A 22,712-nucleotide genomic window follows, 5' to 3' on the forward strand; every position below is an offset into this window, starting at 1 on the left:
TTTCCCCCCAAAATTCAACAAGTGTGAAAGATTATAATCATAAAAGAAAAATCCACTTTACTTCTCCCACCAACGTGACATAAACCAATAATGTTTAACAGAGCCTCCATTCAAAAATAAGCCATCATGAGCAGGACCTCCCGGTGACCTCTATCATCCCGCACAACATAAAGACGTAAAAAAGTGACCGGGCATGTTGTGCCAGCGTCCTGCCCTCCGTCGAGTTGACTCTGCATCTCTGGCAAGTGCAGCAAGTCTCGCCTGCAGAGCTAACACAGTGAATCTGGGACAGTGTAGCACAGATCCTTAATAATTCTCTCTCCAAAAAAGGGTGAAGTGAGGCCCCATTTTGCTATAAATACCTTCCTCCCGTACTCTGACAGCTAGCTTCCTCTCAAAGGAATGGAAAGTGGCCCAGTATCAGCATGGGGATCCAACAGAATGATACTGCCTAATTAAAACGTCTGTGTGAGGATCACAGTCGCATCACTCTGAGCAGGAGAGGTGCAATGAAATCCCTGGTTTTGGATTAGGTGGATTAAATGTTACATTCTTAAACCCCCCCTGACTGCATGGCATAAACAATGTATACTGGTGAAGGGTACACTGAACCCATTGGTCTTACTGACCAATACATTTATAACAGAGTAGAATAATAAAGAGTAGTGTATCAGTAATACTAGAAGTAATACAACATATTGCCTAAGTCTTACTACAAATATTCAGATGTCCAGTTACTGAGGCTTTTTATTCACTGCTAACTAAATTATTTAGTAGCAGTGGTTGCATTTCTAAACAGATATTCTTCCTTGGCCAATGTATTATGTTACCAGTTCAAGGGCTCTGAACCTTCAAGCTGAGAAATGGTTTGGTGTTTCAAAAGCTCAGTTCCCCAGCATGAACTAGATTACATTTGGTTCAAAAACCAAATTATATAAAAGATGTTTTGGGGAAATTAAAGCACAGTTTCATGGTTGATCTTTAAAAAAAACTACATTTACTCAACAATAAATTCTCACTTTTCATCATTGTGTTACAGTAATAAAACCAAATGTTTTGTATGGATGAATAATAAAGGTGACGGCAATAATTAATGCAACAGGTACAGTTAAAGTTGTAAACAAATATGTATGTTGTGGCAGTCTTGGGATTTCACTAATGTCTGCTACTGTTAGTTTGAGTGACTTAATAATTTTACACACATTTTCTTGTCAAAAAAACTGAAAACAAACAAACAAACCAAAACAGGAAGGAATAGAGTATACATACAACATAGATTATTAATTTAATGATGTAGGAGGTTCTGTAATGTCCTTACACAATACTTCAGTACATTTACATTTTTGACATTTAGCAGACGCCTTTTTCCAAAGCAACGTACATTGCAGTTACAGTATACAGTCGGAGCAATTGAGGGTTAAGAGCTTTGCTTAAGGGCCCAACAGCAGCAACCTGGAAGTGGTGGGGCTTGAACCAGCGACCTACTGATTACTAGTCCTGTACCTTAACCACTAAGCTATGGCTTGCCTAGTGGCAGCATACTTATGATGAACTAAAGCTGGTCACATTTAATAGGGTTAGGGGCGGCACGGTGGCTAAGTGGGTAGCACTGTCGCCTCACAGCAAGAAGGTCCTGGGTTCGATCCCCAGGTGGGGCGCTCCGGGTCCTTTCTGTGTGGAGTTTGCATGTTCTCCCTGTGTCCGCGGGGGTTTCCTCCGGGTGCTCCGGTTTCCTCCCACAGTCCAAAGACATGCAAGTGAGGTGAATTGGGGAAACTTAATTGTCCATGACTATGTTCGATATAACCTTGTGAACTAATGAATCTTGTGTAATGAGTAACTACCATTCCTGTCATGAATGTAACCAAAGTGTAAAACATGACGTTAAAATCCTAATAAACAAACAAGCAAAAATAATAGGGTTAGTTTGATCACACTCATCAAAAAAGTACATGGAACTGTGGTCTCCTGTCAAAAACTGTCTAGAACTGGAACACAGGTCATGGGCTCAGATAATGATGCACTAAGAAAAAGCCCCCCAAAAAAGTCACCAGCTGTAGTCAGTCAAAATCACTAACAAGAAATTAAAAAGCTACACTACATTATTAAATAACAAATTATATAAGTCCTGGGAACTGAGTCTAATTTTCTATTTACTGTTTTTGAGGAGTAAATTCCATGAGGAGTCCTTCCATGTTCACATTTCACTTTATTTTCTCCCAAAACCCAAACCAACCAAAGTTTATTTATTCTCGCTTTGTGCCCACTGTTTCCAGGTGGTGCCTGATCCTATGAGACCCTGACCAGGAAGAAGTAAAGCTAAATTAAATTAATAAATAATAAATGTATGTATACTTAATTTGTTTTATTATGGGGATCTGTAGAAAGTATACGCTAATCTGTGTACATCAAATTATAGCATAGACTATATTAAAATACATTTATTTATAATCCTTCCTATATTCACTCTTATGTACAGGAAAAGTTTCTTAAAAACATTACACTATATAAAAACTCAAAACGTAGAAGACAGTCCCAAATACTGAAACACATTCCATAGATATGAAAAAGTCTACAGACAGAAGTACAGTTAGGTACATACCTTTTTACGATAGCTGTATCTGTTGCTGAGTGTTGAGTTTTTCTTCATGTGCTTTCGGGTTCTTCAGGCATCACCTGTGTTGTGCTGTAACCTGAGAAGTGATTGTAGCTCAGGCCACAGTAACCTAAGACATGCACAGGTCCATAATTTCTCTTATACATTTGAATAAATAAAAGCCATCAAAGCAGTGCATTTACTTAAAAACAGTGGTAATGCTAATAGGTATGAGTAATAACAGCTTAATAAACTCATATTGCATAGTGTGTTAGTGCTTGAAGAAGTGTAGCATTAGTGATTCGGTGTGTACATTATGTTATGTGACCTTTCAGGGAGTATGTGGACTAGAACTCAAAATAATAGATAAACAATAAATACTTATTACACATGTATAGCAGTTTTGTAAATATATATATATATATACAGTGTATCACAAAAGTGAGTACACCCCTCACATTTCTGCAAATATTTCATTATATCTTTTCATGGGACAACACTATAGACATGAAACTTGGATATAACTTAGAGTAGTCAGTGTACAGCTTGTATAGCAGTGTAGATTTACTGTCTTCTGAAAATAACTCAACACACAGCCATTAATGTCTAAATAGCTGGCAACATAAGTGAGTACACCCCACAGTGAACATGTCCAAATTGTGCCCAAATGTGTCGTTGTCCCTCCCTGGTGTCATGTGTCAAGGTCCCAGGTGTAAATGGGGAGCAGGGCTGTTAAATTTGGTGTTTTGGGTACAATTCTCTCATACTGGCCACTGGATATTCAACATGGCACCTCATGGCAAAGAACTCTCTGAGGATGTGAGAAATAGAATTGTTGCTCTCCACAAAGATGGCCTGGGCTATAAGAAGATTGCAAACACCCTGAAACTGAGCTACAGCATGGTGGCCAAGGTCATACAGCGGTTTTCCAGGACAGGTTCCACTCGGAACAGGCTTCGCCAGGGTCGACCAAAGAAGTCGAGTCCACGTGTTCGGCGTCATATCCAGAGGTTGGCTTTAAAAAATAGGCACATGAGTGCTGCCAGCATTGCTGCAGAGGTTGAAGACGTGGGAGGTCAGCCTGTCAGTGCTCAGACCATACGCCGCACACTGCATCAACTCGGTCTGCATGGTCGTCATCCCAGAAGGAAGCTGACGCACAAGAAAGCCCGCAAACAGTTTGCTGAAGACAAGCAGTCCAAGAACATGGATTACTGGAATGCCCTGTGGTCTGACGAGACCAAGATAAACTTGTTTGGCTCAGATGGTGTCCAGCATGTGTGGCGGCGCCCTGGTGAGAAGTACCAAGACAACTGTATCTTGCCTACAGTCAAGCATGGTGGTGGTAGCATCATGGTCTTGGGCTGCATGAGTGTTGCCGGCACTGGGGAGCTGCAGTTCATTGAGGGAAACATGAATTCCAACATGTACTGTGACATTCTGAAACAGAGCATGATCCCCTCCCTTCGAAAACTGGGCCTCATGGCAGTTTTCCAACAGGATAACGACCCCAAACACAACCTCCAAGATGACAACTGCCTTGCTGAGGAAGCTGAAGGTAAAGGTGATGGACTAAACCCAATTGAGCACCTGTGGCGCATCCTCAAGTGGAAGGTGGAGGAGTTCAAGGTGTCTAACTTCCACCAGCTCCGTGATGTCATCATGGAGGAGTGGAAGAGGATTCCAGTAGCAACCTGTGTTGTCCCATGAAAAGATATAATGAAATATTTGCAGAAATGTGAGGGGTGTACTCACTTTTGTGATACACTGTATATACAGTACATTGTATATACTGTATATTGTATTGTATATATACAGTAGTATTAAATTTTACATTTAAAATGACTGTATTAAAATTATGAATACATCTTAATAAGATTATGAACATTTATAATTTTAATGAATGCATATTTTGCTCAAAGCACACATATCCAATGGGCTTTCCCTCAAGATGATACTTATTTAACCCATTACCCTCTACCTCAAGAAATAATAAAACAAACAGAAAAATGAATAAATATTGTCATTAATTTAAAGATGACCATTAAAGTAATACTCATTTTAATTGCAACAACACAAAACTATTTATACAAAGTGATATCCACTAAAAAACATGTATTGAGGTCAGTGGTAAAAAAAAAAGCAGCTGTTCCAGCCTTTAAAAAGACTTAAAATTTGAAGGACTTTGCAGGGTAAGGTAAATTAACCTTGGGGTAAATACATATGCCAGATGTTGTTATATAGTGCAGGTAATTTGTATCTCTATTTTTGGAACTATATATATATATATATATATATATATATATATATATATATATATATATATATATATATATATACTGTATATATATATGTGTGTGTGTTTGTGTGTTTGTGTGTGTACAAATATGTATTCAATTCGTCTTAAGATCTTTAGCAGTATTCATTGTCTGATTAGAACGTCTTGAGAAATATTAATAAAAAATTATTGCAACTTTATATAGAAGACTTTTATAATGACATTTCCTTGTTTTGACTCGCTTCACACTGCCAGGCTGCGGCTCAAACGCCTTCTAGTGTACTAGGTAGTATGTTAGCTTTACACACCAGCAGTATTACCGACTCTGACTTTTACATACTATGTAGTGTGTATGATGTAGTGTGTATGATGTAGTGTGTGTAGTGTGTATGATGTAGTGTGTGTAGTGGGTAGTATCTGGTTTGTTCGCGCACTGGTTACCTGAGCAGAAGAAATGAAGCAGTAAGAGGGATGTATTGTACAGGTAAATGTTATCAGTGGGTTTTAAGTATATTTCTTACTGATGTTAAACAGTCATTTGTATGAAATGGAAGAGAAATAAGTGCGCTTAAGAAGCGCAGGTTAAATCATTTACCTGCAGCTCACTTGTGTTTCTGTTTACAGGGCTGGTTATAATAAAATGGACTTCCTGACTTTATTTTGTATTTATGTGCTGGTGGTGCTGACCTGTATCGCTCTGGTGTGTAAATACTCAGGACAAGAGTGCACTCCGTTCAGCCGCCTGTACAGCCTCTTTACACGGGTAAAGTAATCATACTGCTCTCCTAGTATTCTTTCCTCTGCTCATACCAGCACCTTCAGACAGTAGCTGATACTATACCCCATCTACCTACCCCATCTACCTACCCCATCTACCTACCCCATCCAACCTTCCTCAGTCAGGTGTGTCTTTTGAACCCCCCGATGACACTGCCGTTTTACACGGACGAGACTTGAGAGCTGAGACTTTGTGGTACTGTAATTATAATTGTTTTATGATTAAAAACTTTTAATTTGACCGAAAATTTAATTCAACAAGGATGCCACTTCCATGCAGCATCAAGCTTCATCAAGTTGTTTGACCACAGTATCAGCATTGTAGTGTCCAGCTACCCCACAGCTTTACACATCCGTTGGACTATAAACAAACACACATAAACAAACAAACACACACAAACATATTACACCAACTAGGCATAACATTATGACCACTGACAGGTGAAGTGAATAACACTGATTATCTCTTCATCACGGCACATGTTAGTAGGTGGGATATATTAGGCAGCAGTGAACATTTTATCCTCAAAGTTGATGTTAGAAGCAGGAAAAATGGGCGAGTTTGGGGCCAAATTGTGATGGCTAGACGACTGGGTCAGAGCATCTCCAAAACTGCAGCTCTTGTGGGGTGTTCAAAACTGCAGCTCTGCAGTGGTCAGTATAAGATCAAAAGTGGTCCAAGGAAGGAACAGTGGTAAACCGGCGACAGGGTCATGGGCAGCCAAGGCTCACTGATGCACGTGGGGAGCGAAGACTGGCCCGTGTGGTCCGATCCAACAGACGAGCTACTGTAGCTCAAATTGCTGAAGAAGTTAATGCTGGTTCTGATAGAAAGGTGTCAGAGTACACAGTGCATCACAATTTGTTGTGTATGGGGCTGCATACCCGCAGACCAGTCAGGGTGCCCATGCTGACCCCTGTTTTGGCAGCAAAAGGGGGACCAACACAATATTAGGAAGGTGGTCATAATGTTACGCCTGATTGGTATCATTGCCTCTTGGCATTTAAAATGTTAAACACTGTTTGTCATTGTATTACCCAGGTTATTTCTCCTTTAATTCCACAACGGATTCAGTACATCTGCCACAGGACTGTGCACAGACTCTTTCACCAGAGGTGAGAAATAAATAAAGTTTGTACAATTAAAGTCCAAACTTGCGTACTATTGTACGGGACATGTATGTCATAGCAGTTTTGGGATTTCAAACATTTCTTTAACAGTTCTTTAGCAGTAGCTGATTGATTACACGACTGATGATTGTAAATTCAAAAAGCAGCTTTTTAAAACAGTTGTCTGTACATACAACATACATAGCAATGTGGTCTTTTTGCCAAGGTCCCAAACTGTCAACTTATGCTGAGAGAAAATCTGATGGACTTTGCTGATCTGATGGTCAGATGTAATTCAGCAACCATCATCTTTGCATAAGTCTGCTTTAAATTGTGCAACTGTCCACTGTAAGTTGAGTTTCACTATGCCTCTGCTCCAAAGCTCAGTTGCGGTGTGGACCAGTCCCGGAGACAGCATATTGCAAAAGCAGTGGGAATGAACGCCATCCGGCCTTCTCTTTGCCCAATTGTGTTTGTGTGGACTCCCGGCCAGGTTGTAGCTCAGCTGAGATTTGTACTTACAAGGTCCAACACTCCGCAGTGGTGTTCTAGAGTATTGGACCGCTGCGCCTCTCGAGCGCCAGACTTGTCTTTTTATTCAACTTTTCTTCTTAGATAATAAAACATTTGCTTTGTAGAATTCACATTGTTAAAAATAATTGCGTGTCTGGCTTGTTTTTTCCCCTTTGCAACAGGAACCACTTCTTCATTTACTTACACATTATACTTGAGGCTGTTGTATATGGAGAATACTCCTATGAGGTGGTTGGGTACTGCCTGGAAATGGACACCACTTTGTTTAACGTGTGTGTTCCATATGTCCTCCTGGTACTTAAATCCTACATCTTTTACCTCTGCTGCAGTAGAGATCCAGGTGAGCCACACCAGGTTTATCACTGATTACTGATTGTAATCCCAAAATAATTAAATGTTAAATGTTTGTTTGTTCGTTAGGTACACTGACCAAGAAAAACCATGCAGCTCAACTGAAGGTGTACCAGTATGATGAGACGTTATTTCAGAAGGGAGTTTTGTGTCCAACCTGTCATCTAGAGAAACCTGCCAGGTCAAAACACTGTGGTAGGTACACTAGATTATTTAACAGCAGGTGGCAAAGCTCATCATGCACTTTTAACAATATACAGTATGTTACTATTCTTCATATATGAGGGTTCTGTTATTATTATTATTATTATACATGAGGGTTCTTATTATTATTATTATAAAACGGATAGTTCCGGTCCTAAAATCTGATTGGCTGAGCTGCGTTCAAAGCCGTTGTAAAATAAAGCAATAAGCCACGAGAGACCGTGCATTACTGTGATTTATAAAACGGATAGTTCCGGTCCTAAAATCTGATTGGCTGAGCCGCGTTCGAAGCCGTTGTAAAATCCCCGATAAACGCACACCTAGGACCACCTCACATCATTCCATATTAATACGCCACTGAATAGAAAAAATTAATGTTATTTTCGCCCTCATGTTGCCTAGCAACATTGTTAATCGAACTATTTTGCGTCGCGGAAGAATGCTTTATTGTAAGTTTATACACAATAAATACATTTATGAATTAAACATTGTTGTATTTATTATATTTTATGTTGACCGCCGTTTTATAAAAGCAATAAGCCACTTGAGACCGTGCATTACTGTTATGATTTTAGCACGGGGAAAGAAGTTTTAGGCACTCCACTTCGCGTCGTGCCTAAAACGTCATCCCCGTGCTAAAATCACAGTAATGCATGGCCTCTCGTGGCTTATTGCTTTATTTAGCACGGGGATGACGTTTTTGGCACGACGCGAAGCTATTCAGTGGCCTATTAATATGGAATGATGTGAGGTGGTCATAGGTGTGCGTTTATCGGGGATTTTACAACGGCTTCGAACGCGGCTCAGCCAATCAGATTTTAGGACCGGAACTATCCGTTTTATAATCCCCGATATACCCACACCTATGACCACCTCACATCATTTCATATTAATATGACACTGAAAAGAAAAAGTACAAACTTGGTTGAACACTATTTTAAGTCATGTACTATACAGGGAAATGTCCAGATTAATATAAACAGTAATCCTGATCATTAAGCGGGTGTTTCGTCCAAGAAATAGTGTAATAGTGTTTGTGGAGGAATGTTTATTGCAAATGTTATGTTCGCCCTCATGTTGCCTAGCAACACTGTTAACAGACTACCTGATTTCGCGGAAGAATGCTTTTTGTAAGTGTTTTTGTAAAAAACATTTATAAATTGAACATTGTTGTATTTTATTGTATTGTATAACCCTATGTTGACCGCCTTTTATAAAAAGCAATAAGCCACTCGAGACCGTGCGTTACTGCTATGATTTTATCACGGGGAAAGACTCGCTTTGCGTCGTGCCAAAACATCCTTCCCCGTGATAAAATCGCTGTAACGCACGATCTCTCGTGGCTTATTGCTTTATTATATATGAGGGTTAACTATTTATTAAGAATTTTAAAAACAAATGACATCACTTCTACATAGTCACATTCCGATGCATTCACATTCCCAGCGTCGTACCAACTTCTTAATAGCATCAGAAAAAATATTTTGGTTGAGCGTGTAGCCACTGATGCACCACTGCTTTCACATGATCATCACATGAAAATCTTCTTCCCCTTAAAGCTTCTTTGAGTGTCCAAAAAGGTGGAAATCAGATGCTGCTAAATCCAAACTATAAGCGTCTCTCAGTCTCTCAGACACGACCAATTACTCCTGCTCCCACCCCCACTGCTTCCAACCAAAATATAAAAGTGAGTCTCTTTTTAAAGATCCCTCGTAAATGTTTTGCCTTACAGTCAGACCACATTTCCTGTATCCTTACAGCCTAATTAATTCCTCCGCCCATTACTGGTTTTCGGAATAGAATGTATATACAAATGTGAGGCAAAGAAGATGATTGATGATCGTAGATAAGAGCTTATCTGGTATGAGTAAAATTAACTACCTAGGGCAATTCAAATAGGCATCTAGGGCATCTAAGTTTTGAAATATAAATTTTGTATTTGTAAAATGTTTTGCATTTTTATTCATCTTCATTATTTCTTAGCTTTAATTCTGATGTATTTTTTCCCCCTAATTTTTTTCTGTGCACTCTGGAGACCTCTGCTGGCTACATCTCACCCAAACTGGCTGGGCTGATGAGGGCTGCAGGCTAGCACAATCCTTCTCTGACATGTGTATAGCTGATGACCACATCTTTACACTGGCCAGTGTTGGATTTTTTTTCTGGATTTTCCTTGCTTTATCTCTCAATCTAGTCATTCCCAGTTCCCAATTGTGAATCTGGTGCAGCTTGTACAGTCTCCGATCTAATCAAACGAGTCGAATCACCAAACGCCCCCTCCAACATGTGTTTATTCTACATACACAGCCAACTGTGGTCTGTGGCTCTGCTAAGATTTGAACTCACAAGTTTGGACATTCTTACAGAGGGCTTCAGCAGATATAGAGGATCACACTCCTTCCTCCATATTATTCCACTGTTCATGTCTGCACCTGAACTAGGCAGTAGGGGTCACTACTGCAGCAGTAAGAAGGTGATTCTCCATCCAGCCCTCCCTCTCTTAGGCTCGGCTAATTGTGTCTGTCAAGGACACAGTCAAGATTTGTGACTCTGCTTTGATGTGCTGGTGTGTTTGACTGCTGCACCTTATGAACTCTTTAATTAATTATTTCTCCCTCGTTTTTGTCACCATTTATCTTTGTTTTTCAAGCATCTTTCCAACATTCCCAACATTGTTTTGTTCTGTTCAGGAATATGCAACCGATGTGTACAGAGATTCGACCACCACTGTGTTTGGGTGAATAACTGCATCGGTGCTCAGAACACAAGGTTCTTCCTGCTCTACCTGCTGAGTGTGTGCGCCATGGCAGGCGACATTGCAGTGCTGACAGCAGACATGATGTTCCATACTGTCGTACGATCCGGGATCATGCATGCATCCTACACTGATGAGCAGGGTCAGCAGCAGCCTGTAGGAGCACTTTTTGTTGTACAGGTAAGTCATTTTAATGTGCTTCTAAATTTGTAACTGCTCTACCCCAGAATTAGGCTTTCTATAATGTACTGGCTTTCCTAAAAATATTGCCTATTTATTTGTACACTTTAACATACAGCAGATCTTTAAAGAGCTGTCGACCAGTTTACATTCACAATCTGGGTAGTTTTGCTCTTGGCTTGATTTGTTCGATGTTACTCTCTCGGTGTAACCCAACACTTGTATAAGTGCCCTAAAAGCTCCAAGAGGGGTAGTAGGTGCCCTGTTATCTAATCTTAGTAGCTAAGCTTTCCCCATGGACATGTGATAGCTTATACCGACTTTGTAGTAGCAAATTTTAGTGGCTCTCAACCTTTTTAGCAGCTGTACCACATCGGGCCCAGACAGTGGACAAAAGCCATTCTCCCAGACTGCACACATGCACTAATCTATAGAAATAATAGAACAGAAAGTACAGAAGTGTGAGTCCCACATTTGTGTGCTGCAGGCTGCTAGTGGCCTGTTAGTAACCCATATTCGCTTTAATTCAGAGATGTTATAACAGCCAAATTAATAATCACACTAAACTTTAGAACCATGTTGTTTATATGAAAGGAAATCATGTGGGTGTACAGACTGGTCAAATTGCAAAACTGATTATATCAGTGGTTTTGCACCACAAACAGGTTTCATATAAGATATAATTTCACGGACCGACAGGGAGGGGAAGATTTAAAATAAAATTATACAATGTGAATGAAATAGTTATGTGTCAAACGTGTCAAAAGGAACAGAAGAATGTTATTTCTGTGCGGCCCGGTAATAAATGACCCATGGACCAGTACCAGTTTTTCAATTATCCAACTGCATTACGCTTCTTCTCTACCGCTGCAGACCTCCACTCTGACTAAGGGAAACCGAGACTGACACATGCCCCCTCTGACACGTGTGTAGTAGTAGACTGCGTCTTGCACTGCGCCTGCACGAGGCGAGTTCATTTGTGGATCAGCTTTGTGTACGGAGAGCCACACCCTATCCTCATTATCCCTCGTCTCTGTGCAGGCGCCATCAATCAACCAGCAGAGGCATCAGTTTTGAGGTCCCCTCCAGAACCCCCTCTTGAACAACAGCCAATTGTTGTTCGTGTAGGTGCCCAGCCTGCCGGATGGCAGAGCTGACTTTTGAACCGATGAGTTTAAAATGTCAGCTCTGGTGTGCTAGCGTGTTTTACCGCTGCGCCCCTGATGCATTGTTTTTAATTTGAGCAACATACCATGTTCCTGCATGCAAATGCGGGTTTACCAGGGGAATAAGGTGCATGTAGGGTACACCCGAGCACAAGCTTATAATTAGTCTCCGTTAATACGTGTACAGCCCACAAGATCAGCTTTTCATCATTATTACAGCCTCTTGTGCTTGGGGAAATAAATAAGTTGACAATTGCTGTGCTACTCTGTAGAATCCTGAACACAGGAACATAGTCAGTGATACATAACCACACAACCACTTTAAACCCAGTGCAGTTCTGAGATCAGAAAGTTTACTAAATCAAATAATAATAATTCACTATTTTAATGTAAGACACAAACCATATACAAATCCATATACAAAACACTGGCAGGATGCCAAGGTAACTCCCAATGAACTGTTTTGTTATGAGAAAATGATGCATCCTGTTTTGCTTTTCATCTCCATCATAATTTACATCTAATATGAATATCATAGTTTATTTCATTATTTTTATTAGAATAAAAATAATACAATTCTTTTAAAACAACATGTTACAAATGCTGAATCATAGTATATATTTAACACTAAATAAATAACACAAATATTTTCCAGTCTGAATAATCCAAACTCTCTGATTCTCTGTCCAGCGCCTTTTCATGGCCTTCCCCAGGATTGTCTTCATGCTTGGCTTCCTGGTGTTTGTTTTTTTCCTCCTGGCGGGGTATTTCATGTTTCACTGTTACCTGGCACTGGTGAATCAGACCTCTAATGAATGGTTCAAGCGGAAGGGGCGTGGATGTCAGCATTGTAATCCTGTCTCTGGACACCGATGTCTCGCCACCTACAATCCATTACGAGGTTTCTATCATAGAGGATTTCTCAAAAATGTCGGTGAAATCTTTTGGCCTTTATGTCCCGAACAGAAGAAAGACAATTAGTTCCAGCATGTTTTTGTCCTCAGACACATGTTTTTATACTTTTGTTCATATTTTTATCATTTTGTAACTATATTTGATAGGTAAGTTGTTTCAAATAAATGGTTTTAACTGTTTAAACCAGCTGCCACTGATGCGTTTATTCTCCACACTGATCACAACACTGATTTCTTTTATTTTTGCTAATTTGTCACATTTAATTAATTTTAATATAAAAACAGCATAAATAAACATAAAATGCAGATTTGTTAAATGATTGTTTTATTCATTGGAGATAAAGGTCTATTAAAAACCTATATCACCTGTATTGGCCCCCAAACCTAATAACTACAGTAGTTGTAGTTGACTTTTGCAATAAATTGTCTTTTACTTCTCTGTGAAAGAATTCTGACCCACTCTTCTTTGCAAACTAGTTTTAATTTGGCTACATTATAGGTTTTTTATGCATGAACTGCCTGTTTAATGTCCTGCCACAGCATCTCAGTGACATTCAAGTCTACACTTGTATTTAATCAATTTTTCCTTTAAGACATTCAAAAGTTGACCTGAGCTTTGGGTTACAAACTGAACAGCTGAAATTCTCCTTCAGGATTTTCTGATATAAAACAGAATTCATGATTCCATGAATTATGACAGGTCGTCCAGGTCCTGCGGAAGCAAAGCAGCCCCAGACCATCACACTACCACCACCATGTTTCACTGCACGTATAAAGTTCTTGTGTTCGTTTTGCCTCAGTAATGACTTTGAAATCCTTTCCAGACTTTGTTTTGCATCTGAATTTGAATCTGTGGCATAATGTGCTGCTTATTAAGGAGATTTTCTAGTCTGTTCCACATTGCCAGACAGGTTTTATTTAAGTGATGTTTAGATTTAACAGGTCAAGCAGTAATCATGCCTGGATGTGGCTGGTGTAATGAAATCCAGTTGAGATTTTGTTGATTTAGTTGCTAAAAGGGCAACTGCATTTTTTCACACAGTGCCAGGTAGGACTAAACAGCAGTTTTTCTTGAATAAATAAAATAACCATTAGAGTAAGTGTTTGTGTTTACTTGGGTCTTTATCTAAGATTAAAAGTACTTTGATACTTCAATGAAATATACAGTATATGTGTGACCAAAATGCAAAAGTAAAAGAAACTGGGAAAGGAGCAAATGAATTTTACTGCACTGTAGGTGGTAAAGATAACTGTAAAATAAATGTTAGTGAAGCCATGTCTTCCACCACATAAGAGTTATTCAATCGAATAAAATAGTTATTTATAAATGCACACACATGCTGTCACTGTGTGTGTTTTTAAATGTACTAAATGATCTGAAAACTAAACAAATAAAATAATTTGACTTTCAAATTGACCAGTCAGGAAATACTTCAGTTGATAGAGAAGAACAGAATGCCTTTATTTGTCATATATACATATACAAATGTACAGTACAATGAAATTCTTTCTTCACATATCCCTGCTTGTTTGGAAGAGCACAGGGTCAGCCACTGTACAGTGCCCCTGGAGCAGAGAGGGTTAAGGGCCTTGCTCAAGGGCCCAACAGTGGCTTTCAGTTGATAGCCCAACACCCTACCCATTATGCTACCATTGTCCCAATCATCAGTTTTAGCAGTAGTTTAATGTAGGTAAATGTTGGGCTGGTGACAGTTCTTTGTAGTGCACTGGTTGAATACAGCAGATAGAATCAGGGCAGTGGAAGAAGGTCGACTGGGCCATTGTCAAAATCATGTGGATGGGAACATGTGCATCATTTACCTGTTTGATTGCACGTTGCAACATATATTTTTCCATTAGCTATACTTCATTGTAAAACATGCCCCATATTGAACATTTAGGTTTATTACATTTCAAACCTTTTATTTCCTTACTGAACATAAGGTATGTTTGCTATAACTGTATTATGTTGTGCAACAGTAAACCACCAAACGCACTCCTGCATTTTTTGGCTGCCACCATATGTTTAGGGGTCACCATAGCAGATCTGGTCCATATACCAGACTTTATACCAGTTTGGTATATGGACCAGTTTTTATATCAACGTTTTTCATGATTGCAACCCTTCTTTTTTATCCGAGCTTAGGACTGGCACTGAGAGTGCACTGAGAAGTGTATCTCTCAATGGCTAGGCTGTTTGTCCATCCTCCTGACAGCCTGACCGGCTGTTGCCAGATTTGAGATTCAAACCCCAGATCCTTGGATCTCAGCAGTAGTGGGCTAGTGTAAGTTCTAACTTGTCTAATACAGTGCCTTGCAAAAGTATTCAGCCCCCTTGAACTTTTCAACCTTTTGCCACATTTCAGGCTTCAAACATAACGGTATGAAATTGTAATTTTTTGTGAAGAATCAATAACAAGTGGGACACAATTGTGAAGTAGAACGAAATTTATTGGATATTTTAAACTTTTTTTAGAAATAAAAAACTAAAAAGTGGGGCGTGCAATATTATTCAGCCCCTTTACTTTCAGTGCAGCAAACTCACTCCAGAAGTTCAGTGAGGATCTCTGAATGATCCAATGTTGACCTAAATGACTGATGGTGATAAATAGAATCCACCTGTGTGTAATCAAGTTTCCGTATAAATGCACCTGCTCTGTGACAGTCTCAGAGTTCTGTTTAAAGCGCAGAGAGCATCATGAAGACCAAGGAACACACCAGGCAGGTCCGAGATACTGTTGTGGAGAAGTTTAAAGCCGGATTTGGATACAAAAAGATTTCCCAAGCTTTAAACATCTCAAGGAGCACTGTGCAAGCGATCATATTGAAATGGAAGGAGTATCAGACCACTGCAAATCTACCAAGACCCGGCCGTCCCTCTAAACTTTCAGCTCAAACAAGGAGAAGACTGATCAGAGATGCAGCCAAGAGGCCCATGATCACTCTGAATGAACTGCAGAGATCTACAGCTGAGGTGGGAGACTCTGTCCATAGGACACAATCAGTCGTACACTGCACAAATCTGGCCTTTATGGAAGAGTGGCAAGAAGAAAGCCATTTCTCAAAGATATCTATAAAAAGTCACCTGGGAGACACACCAAACATGTGGAAGAAGGTGCTCTGGTCAGATGAAACCAAAATCGAACTTTTTGGCCACAATGCAAAACGTTATGTTTGGCGTAAAAGCAACACAGCTCATCACCCTGAACACACCATCCCCACTGTCAAACATGGTGGTGGCAGCATCATGGTTTGGGCCTGCTTTTCTTCAGCAGGGACAGGGAAGATGGTTAAAATTGATGGGAAGATGGATGGAGCCAAATACAGGACCATTCTGGAAGAAAACCTGTTGCAGTCTGCAAAAGACCTGAGACTGGGACGGAGATTTATCTTCCAACAAGACAATGATCCAAAACATAAAGCAAAATCTACAATGGAATGGTTCACAAATAAACGTATCCAGGTGTTAGAATGGCCAAGTCAAAGTCCAGACCTGAATCCCATCGAGAATCTGTGGAAAGAGCTGAAAACTGCTGTTCACAAACGCTCTCCATCCAACCTCACTGAGCTCGAGCTGTTTTGCAAGGAAGAATGGGCAAAAATGTCTGTCTCTCGATGTGCAAAACTGATAGAGACATACCCCAAGCGACTTGCAGCTGTAATCGCAGCAAAAGGTGGCGCTACAAAGTATTAACGCAAGGGGGCTGAATAATATTGCACGCCCCACTTTTCAGTTTTTTATTTCTAAAAAAAGTTTAAAATATCCAATAAATTTCGTTCCACTTCACGATTGTGTCCCACTTGTTGTTGATTCTTCACAAAAAATTACAATTTCATATCGTTATGTTTGAAGCCTGAAATGTGGCAAAAGGTTGAAAAGTTCAAGGGGGCTGAATACTTTTGCAAGGCACTGTATGTCTTTGTGCTGTGGGAGGAAACCGGATCTCCTGGAGGAAACCCACACGGACACGGGGAGAACATGCAAACTCCACACAGAAAGGAACCAGACCGCTCTATATGGGAATCGAACCCAGGACTTATTTGCAACTTGCTGTAAGGCAACAGTGTAAGTCTTGTACATAAAGCTTGTGGTCAATCTATCCAATCTCATTCTATTACAATACATTACATTAACATTTTTGGCATTTAGCAGACCCTTTTATCCAAAGTGACTTACAGTATCGTGACAGTATACTTTCCAAACAATTAAGGGTTAAGGGCCTTGCTCAAGGGCCCAACAGTGGCAACCTGGCAGTGGTGGGGCTTGAACCAGCAAACTTTCTAATACTGGTCCAGTACCTTAACTGCTACGCTACAACAACTTCTTTATACTATTATTATGCCCATTATTTACATTTACATTTTCGGCATTTAGCAGACGCTCTTATCTAGAGCGACTTACAGAAGTACTTCCATAGTAAACATTTCATTACTCTAGTCTAAGTAAACAACAGTCCAAGAACACAAATCTGCTAAAACCTGTTAGAACCAAAAGTGTTTTTTTTTTTTTTAATGAAAAAGAAATGAATAAGAGCGTTAGTAAGTAAGTACAAGTCAACTTAAGTGCTTAGTAAAGAGGTGAGTTTTTAATCGTTTTTTAAAGACAGCAAGACATTCAGATGTTCGGACAGACAGAGGAAGTTCATTCCACCATTTGGGTGCAAATACAGAGAAGAGCCTTGATGCTTGTCTTCCTCGAGTTCTGGGTGGAGGATCAAGTCGAGCGAGACTAGTGGCTCGGAGATTGCGCAGTACAGAGTGGAGTTTGATTAGACCTCGAAGGTAACTTGGGGCTGGTCCATTTTTGGCTTTGTAGGTGAGCATCAGTGTTTTAAACTGAATGCGTGCAGCTACAGGAAGCCAGTGAAGAGAACGCAGCAGTGGGGTGATGTGGCAGTGTTTAGGTTGGTTGAAAACCAGACGGGCAGCTGCATTTTGAATGAGCTGCAAGGGTTTAATAGTGGACATGGGAGCACCTGCCAGCAGGGAGTTGCAGTAGTCCAACCGTGAGATTACAAGTGACTGGACCAGAATCTGAGTAGCTTCCATGGAGAGAAATGGCCGAATGTTCCTGATGTTATAAAGGAGGAACCGGCACGATCTTGTCATGTTGGCTACACATGGAGAGAAGGTCAGCTGGTTATCCAGCACCACACCAAGGCTTCTTCCATTATCAGATGGTCTGATCTGGGAGTCATCAAGAGAGATGACTAGGTCCTGGGTTGGAGACTGATCTCCAGGAATAAGCAACACCTCTGTCTTGCTGGGATTAAGTTTTAGATGATGAGCTGACATCCATTGTGAGATATCTCACATTATACTAGGGTCATTCTATAATTTGGGGTACATTTCACATCACCAAAAAGTACAAAAACAATGTTCTCTCTCAACAGAACAATCAGTGGTTCAAATTAATATATTCCTTTAGTGTAACATATCCACTAGTTGCAAAGCTTAAACATAATTATTATTTTTTTTATTTAAAGGGGCAAGTAGATGTAGACTACTAGGTAACTTAGTTGACAGGTAACATAGTTGACAATTTCCCTATTTTGACCCATAACTTCAGTGGTAGACCTTGCCTGGCTGATCACGTCATTTCTTGAACAGAGTAATGTCTAATTTGAACATACATTTGAATTAAAATTATAAAAGAAATTGTAACCATAACAATGTATGTAACATAGTTGACGGTCAATTAATATACTCATTGACAATGTCCTATTATAGATAAAATATTTTTAAAAATAAGAGAACATTCACCACAGTTTGTTCAATATGTTCTCCACAGAGAAAAATGATATCATGTAATGCTGGTCACATAGTTTTAGAACAAACCAGTTTTGAGTTGCTGAGTGGAGTTCTGTTAGCTTGCTGTTAGACAATAATAAATAAATATATTTAAATTATTTAAAAGAGAAACTCAATTTAAAAAATATTATTTTTCTTTAGTATTTAAACTATTGAAATAAATAAAAAAATTGATGTTGTTGGCCTTAATAATTGTATTCATTATTTTGAAACCAAGGCACCCTGAACTTAAGAAACGGACACAGCAAAAACTGTTCATTTAGGAACATCATGACAAATTTCAAGCTAAATGAAGCATAGGATGCACATCATGTTTTTGTGATATTACAACATGTTTTCCATTAATAGGTAAAATATGTCATTTTTAAAGAAAATAGTTAGAATAAATATAATTATTATCATTGGACATGGAATGTACCCCAAATTATAGAATGACTCACTAGTATTATTAGAAAAACCGACACCACTGCATGATTTTAGATAGTTGCAGGCAGGGGCAGATCTAGAAAAATATTTATGGGGTGGCGAGAGGGGGGCAGGAATTTTTGAGGGGTGGCAACATATGGCAGACGTATTTATACTGAATTTAATCACAGTTATCACAGTTTGATGAGAAATAGTATGTACACACTACAAAAGGGCACGGGCTGCCATTTACAAACTCAGACAAACTTAATCTCATGCAATCAATGTCTTGCATTTAAGGTTTCATGTGAAACAGTTCATATTAGGAATAAGTGACCATACAATGTAATCTCATTAATAGGAGATAAAAGTATGGTAACACTACTGTAGGTGGGGCATTATCATTATCAAAGGAAAGGCATTAAGGTAAGACACAGGTGATGAGTGGCAGATGTATGAGAGGGAAAGCAAACAGTTTTTGACTGTCAGAGTGGCAGCGTTGCAAATTGGCCATAACTTTTCTTTTAATTTGTTGCTGCCAACTGGGGTGGCAGCAGGGGTGGCAAGGCTTTCTTTTAGGGTGGCATTTGCCACCCTATGCCACCCCGGTAGATCCGCCCATGGTTGCAGGGAACCGACATACCCGAAGGAGAACCATGTCGACTTTGGGACACTGACGGAGACAAGGTTTTATCCCAGGCCCCCAGGACTCTTAATCTGTGCGGCACCGACACTCTCTACGTGCTGTCCATGTGCGTACGTGCGCGTTTTTTTTTTACATACTGTCGCTTTAAGCCGGTGCGGAAGTGTAGTATGGCCGGTTAATGCAGTAAGGTCATGTCAGGAGTGAATGCATTACTCAACACTCACTATCACCGAGAGAGCTTCTAAATAGCTTCTTTCTGTCTAAATCACGTTCAGGAGAATTGAAACAGGAGTTACAGGCGGTGATTACACCTCATCCCTCCATGGCAGTTTCTAAATGCACCCGGCTGACCGGTCCTCTGACCCGCCAGCTCCTGGACTCTGTGGACACTGTGCTGTTTGACTGTGATGGGGTGATCTGGAGGGGAGATCAGGCCATTCCTGGTGCTCCTGAGGTCATCAACTCACTGAAGAAAGCCGGAAAGAAGGTTTTCTTCGTGACTAATAACAGCACAAAAACCCGCAGAATGTACGCGGAGAAGCTGAGCAGGCTGGGCTTCGACTCCACCCAGGACGAGGTGTTCGGGACGGCGTACTGCTCTGCTGTCTACCTCAAAACCGTCTGCAAACTGGACGGTAAAGTTTACCTGATCGGAAGCAACGCGATGAGACAGGAGCTCGAAGCGATGGGAATCGAACCGATCGGGGTGGGACCAGATCCTGTCACGGGAGCACAGAAGGACTGGGCCGGTGTCCCTCTGGACCCGGAGGTGAAGGCCGTCCTGGTGGGTTTCGATGAGCATTTCAGCTATATGAAGCTGAACAGAGCACTGCAGTACCTGTGCCAGCCTGACTGCCAGTTTGTGGGCACCAACACTGACACTAGACTTCCGCTCGAGGGGGGCAAAGCAGTGCCAGGTAAGATCTCGTTCTCAGGTAAAACAAATTTTCAACTGAAAGGTTGAGTGTTCGAATCCCAGCTCTGCCATGCAGCCACTGTTGGGCCCTTGAGCAGGGACCTTAACCCACTCTGCTCCATACAGTGGCTGACCCTGCGCTCTGACCAAACAAGCAGGGATACGCAAAGAAAGAATTTTGTTGTACTTTAAAATTACATTAAAACCATCTCCTTGTTTCTACACTCACTGTCCATTTTATCAGCTCCACTTACCATATAGAAGCACTTTGTAGTTCTACAATTACTGACTGTAGTCCATCTGTTTCTCTACATACTTTTTTTTAGCTTGCTTTCACCCAGTTCTTTAATGGTCCACTACAGGACCACCACAGAGTAGGTATTATTTGGGTGGTGGATCATTCTCAGCACTGCAGTGACACTGACATGGTGGTGGTGTGTTAGTGTGTGTTGTGCTGGTATGAGTGGATAAGACACAGCAGCGCTGCTGGAGTTTTTAAAAACCTCACTGTCACTGCTGGACTGAGAATAGTCCACCAACCAAAAATATCCAGCCAACAGCGCCCCGTGGGCAGTGTCCTGTGACCACTGATGAAGGTCTAGAAGATGACCAACTCAAACAGCAGCAATAGATGAGCGATCGTCTCTGACTTTACATCTACAAGGTGGACCAACTAGGTAGGAGTGTCTAATAGAGTGGACAGTGAGTGGACATGGTATTTAAAAACTCCAGCAGCGCTGCTGTGTCTGATCCACTCATACCAGCACAACACACACTAACACACCACCACCATGTCAGTGTCACTGCAGTGCTGAGAATGACCCACCACCTAAATAATACCTGCTCTGTAGTGGTCCTGTGGGGGTCCTGACCATTGAAGAACAGCATGAAAGCAGGCTAAAAATGTATGTAGAGAAACAGATGGACTACAGTTAGTAATTGTAGAACTACAAGTCTTGGCGCTCCACTATATGGTAAGTGGAGCTGATAAAATGGACAGTGAGTGTAGAAACAAGGAGGTGGTTTTAATGTTATGGCTGATTGTGTATATGACAAATAAAGGCATTCTGCTCTATTCTAAAACAAATTGGGTGACCACGTATTTCATAGTCCAGTAAGGTTTAGACAAACCACCATCTTAAGGGCCCCAATGAATGGCAGAAGCCCCCTTACCCACTTCTGGTAGATTTACCCCCTACCTCCCTAATGTTCAATGTTTAATTCATGTCAATCGTCTTGACATACACTGTGTTAAAAATTGTATATCTACCCCACCAGACAAGTAAACACATTTTCATTTCAATACATAAACCTTATGATAATAAAACTGTACATGTAAGGTGGTAATTTGGTGCCCTTTGTTTCTAGGAACCGGTTGCTTGTTGAAGGCTGTGGAGGTGGCAGCACAGCGCCAAGCCCAAGTGGTCGGGAAACCCAGCAGCTTCATGTTCAAATGCATCGCCGAACAGTTCAGCCTCGACCCGAACAAGTGTCTCATGGTCGGGGACAGACTGGACACTGATATTATGTTGGGGTCCACATGTGGTCTGAAGACCCTTCTAACCCTGACCGGTGTGTCAACAGTAGACGATGCAGAGGAGCATCAGAAAAGTGGCTGTCCCACTCGACAAGGAATGGTGCCTGATTACTATGTCGAAAGCATTGCAGAGATTTTACCCGCCCTTCAAGGATAGATGCCAGTATTGATCATTTGACTTGTATCTTTCATGGAAGGTCAATCAAAAGGGATACTTATAGAACAAAATTAAACTGAAGTGTTGTTTACAAAATGCAGGAACCACTTTGTTCTTAATTCAGTTCTTGGTGTTCTGTAAACACTTGACCCAGATTATTGATGTTTACCTGTTTCAGGTGTGTTAAAAATCCACTAACACATCTGTCTGGATACATACTTAGACCTAACTGAAATGTAGGACTATAAAAAACACTAATTTATTCTAGTTTCTCAAACTCTGGTCCTTTTGGGGGTGGGGGGTAATGAAATCATTTACAGATTTGCCTAATTTTTATACAAATACTTCTAACCGCATTATTTGAATCATTCAAAT

At 40.5% G+C, this 22,712-nt stretch overlaps 2 protein-coding genes across 2 annotated transcripts; both read left to right on the forward strand.

Annotated features, from left to right (window-relative positions):
- The first annotated feature begins 5,251 nt into the window (after window positions 1-5,251).
- zdhhc4 (zinc finger DHHC-type palmitoyltransferase 4) lies at window positions 5,252-13,049 on the forward strand. Its single transcript, XM_063003815.1, has 7 exons — window positions 5,252-5,358; window positions 5,499-5,637; window positions 6,694-6,767; window positions 7,457-7,635; window positions 7,716-7,841; window positions 10,541-10,785; window positions 12,642-13,049. The coding sequence occupies exons 2-7, from the start codon at window positions 5,515-5,517 to the stop codon at window positions 12,930-12,932; spliced, it is 1,038 nt and encodes a 345-aa protein (XP_062859885.1). The 5' UTR covers window positions 5,252-5,358; window positions 5,499-5,514; the 3' UTR covers window positions 12,933-13,049.
- Window positions 13,050-20,008: 6,959 nt separating this feature from the next.
- Window positions 20,009-22,556, forward strand: pgp (phosphoglycolate phosphatase). The gene is made up of 2 exons (XM_063003816.1): window positions 20,009-20,644; window positions 22,012-22,556. Exons 1-2 carry the CDS (start codon window positions 20,050-20,052, stop codon window positions 22,335-22,337), a joined length of 921 nt encoding a protein of 306 aa, XP_062859886.1. The 5' UTR covers window positions 20,009-20,049; the 3' UTR covers window positions 22,338-22,556.
- The last annotated feature ends 156 nt before the right edge of the window (window positions 22,557-22,712 follow it).

The sequence above is a fragment of the Trichomycterus rosablanca genome, chromosome 10, assembly GCF_030014385.1.
Source record: "Trichomycterus rosablanca isolate fTriRos1 chromosome 10, fTriRos1.hap1, whole genome shotgun sequence".
NCBI classification, from domain to species: Eukaryota; Metazoa; Chordata; class Actinopteri; order Siluriformes; family Trichomycteridae; genus Trichomycterus; species Trichomycterus rosablanca.

Coding starts and splice junctions, on each gene's coding strand:
- zdhhc4 (XM_063003815.1), top strand. CDS start 5,515: ATGGACTTCCTGACTTTATTTTGTATTTATGTGCTGGTGGTGCTGACC. Junction 7,842..10,540: donor TGCCAGGTCAAAACACTGTG/GTAGGTACACTA, acceptor TGTTCTGTTCAG/GAATATGCAACCGATGTGTA. Junction 10,786..12,641: donor GAGCACTTTTTGTTGTACAG/GTAAGTCATTTT, acceptor TTCTCTGTCCAG/CGCCTTTTCATGGCCTTCCC.
- pgp (XM_063003816.1), top strand. CDS start 20,050: ATGGCAGTTTCTAAATGCACCCGGCTGACCGGTCCTCTGACCCGCCAG. Junction 20,645..22,011: donor GGGGGGCAAAGCAGTGCCAG/GTAAGATCTCGT, acceptor CTTTGTTTCTAG/GAACCGGTTGCTTGTTGAAG.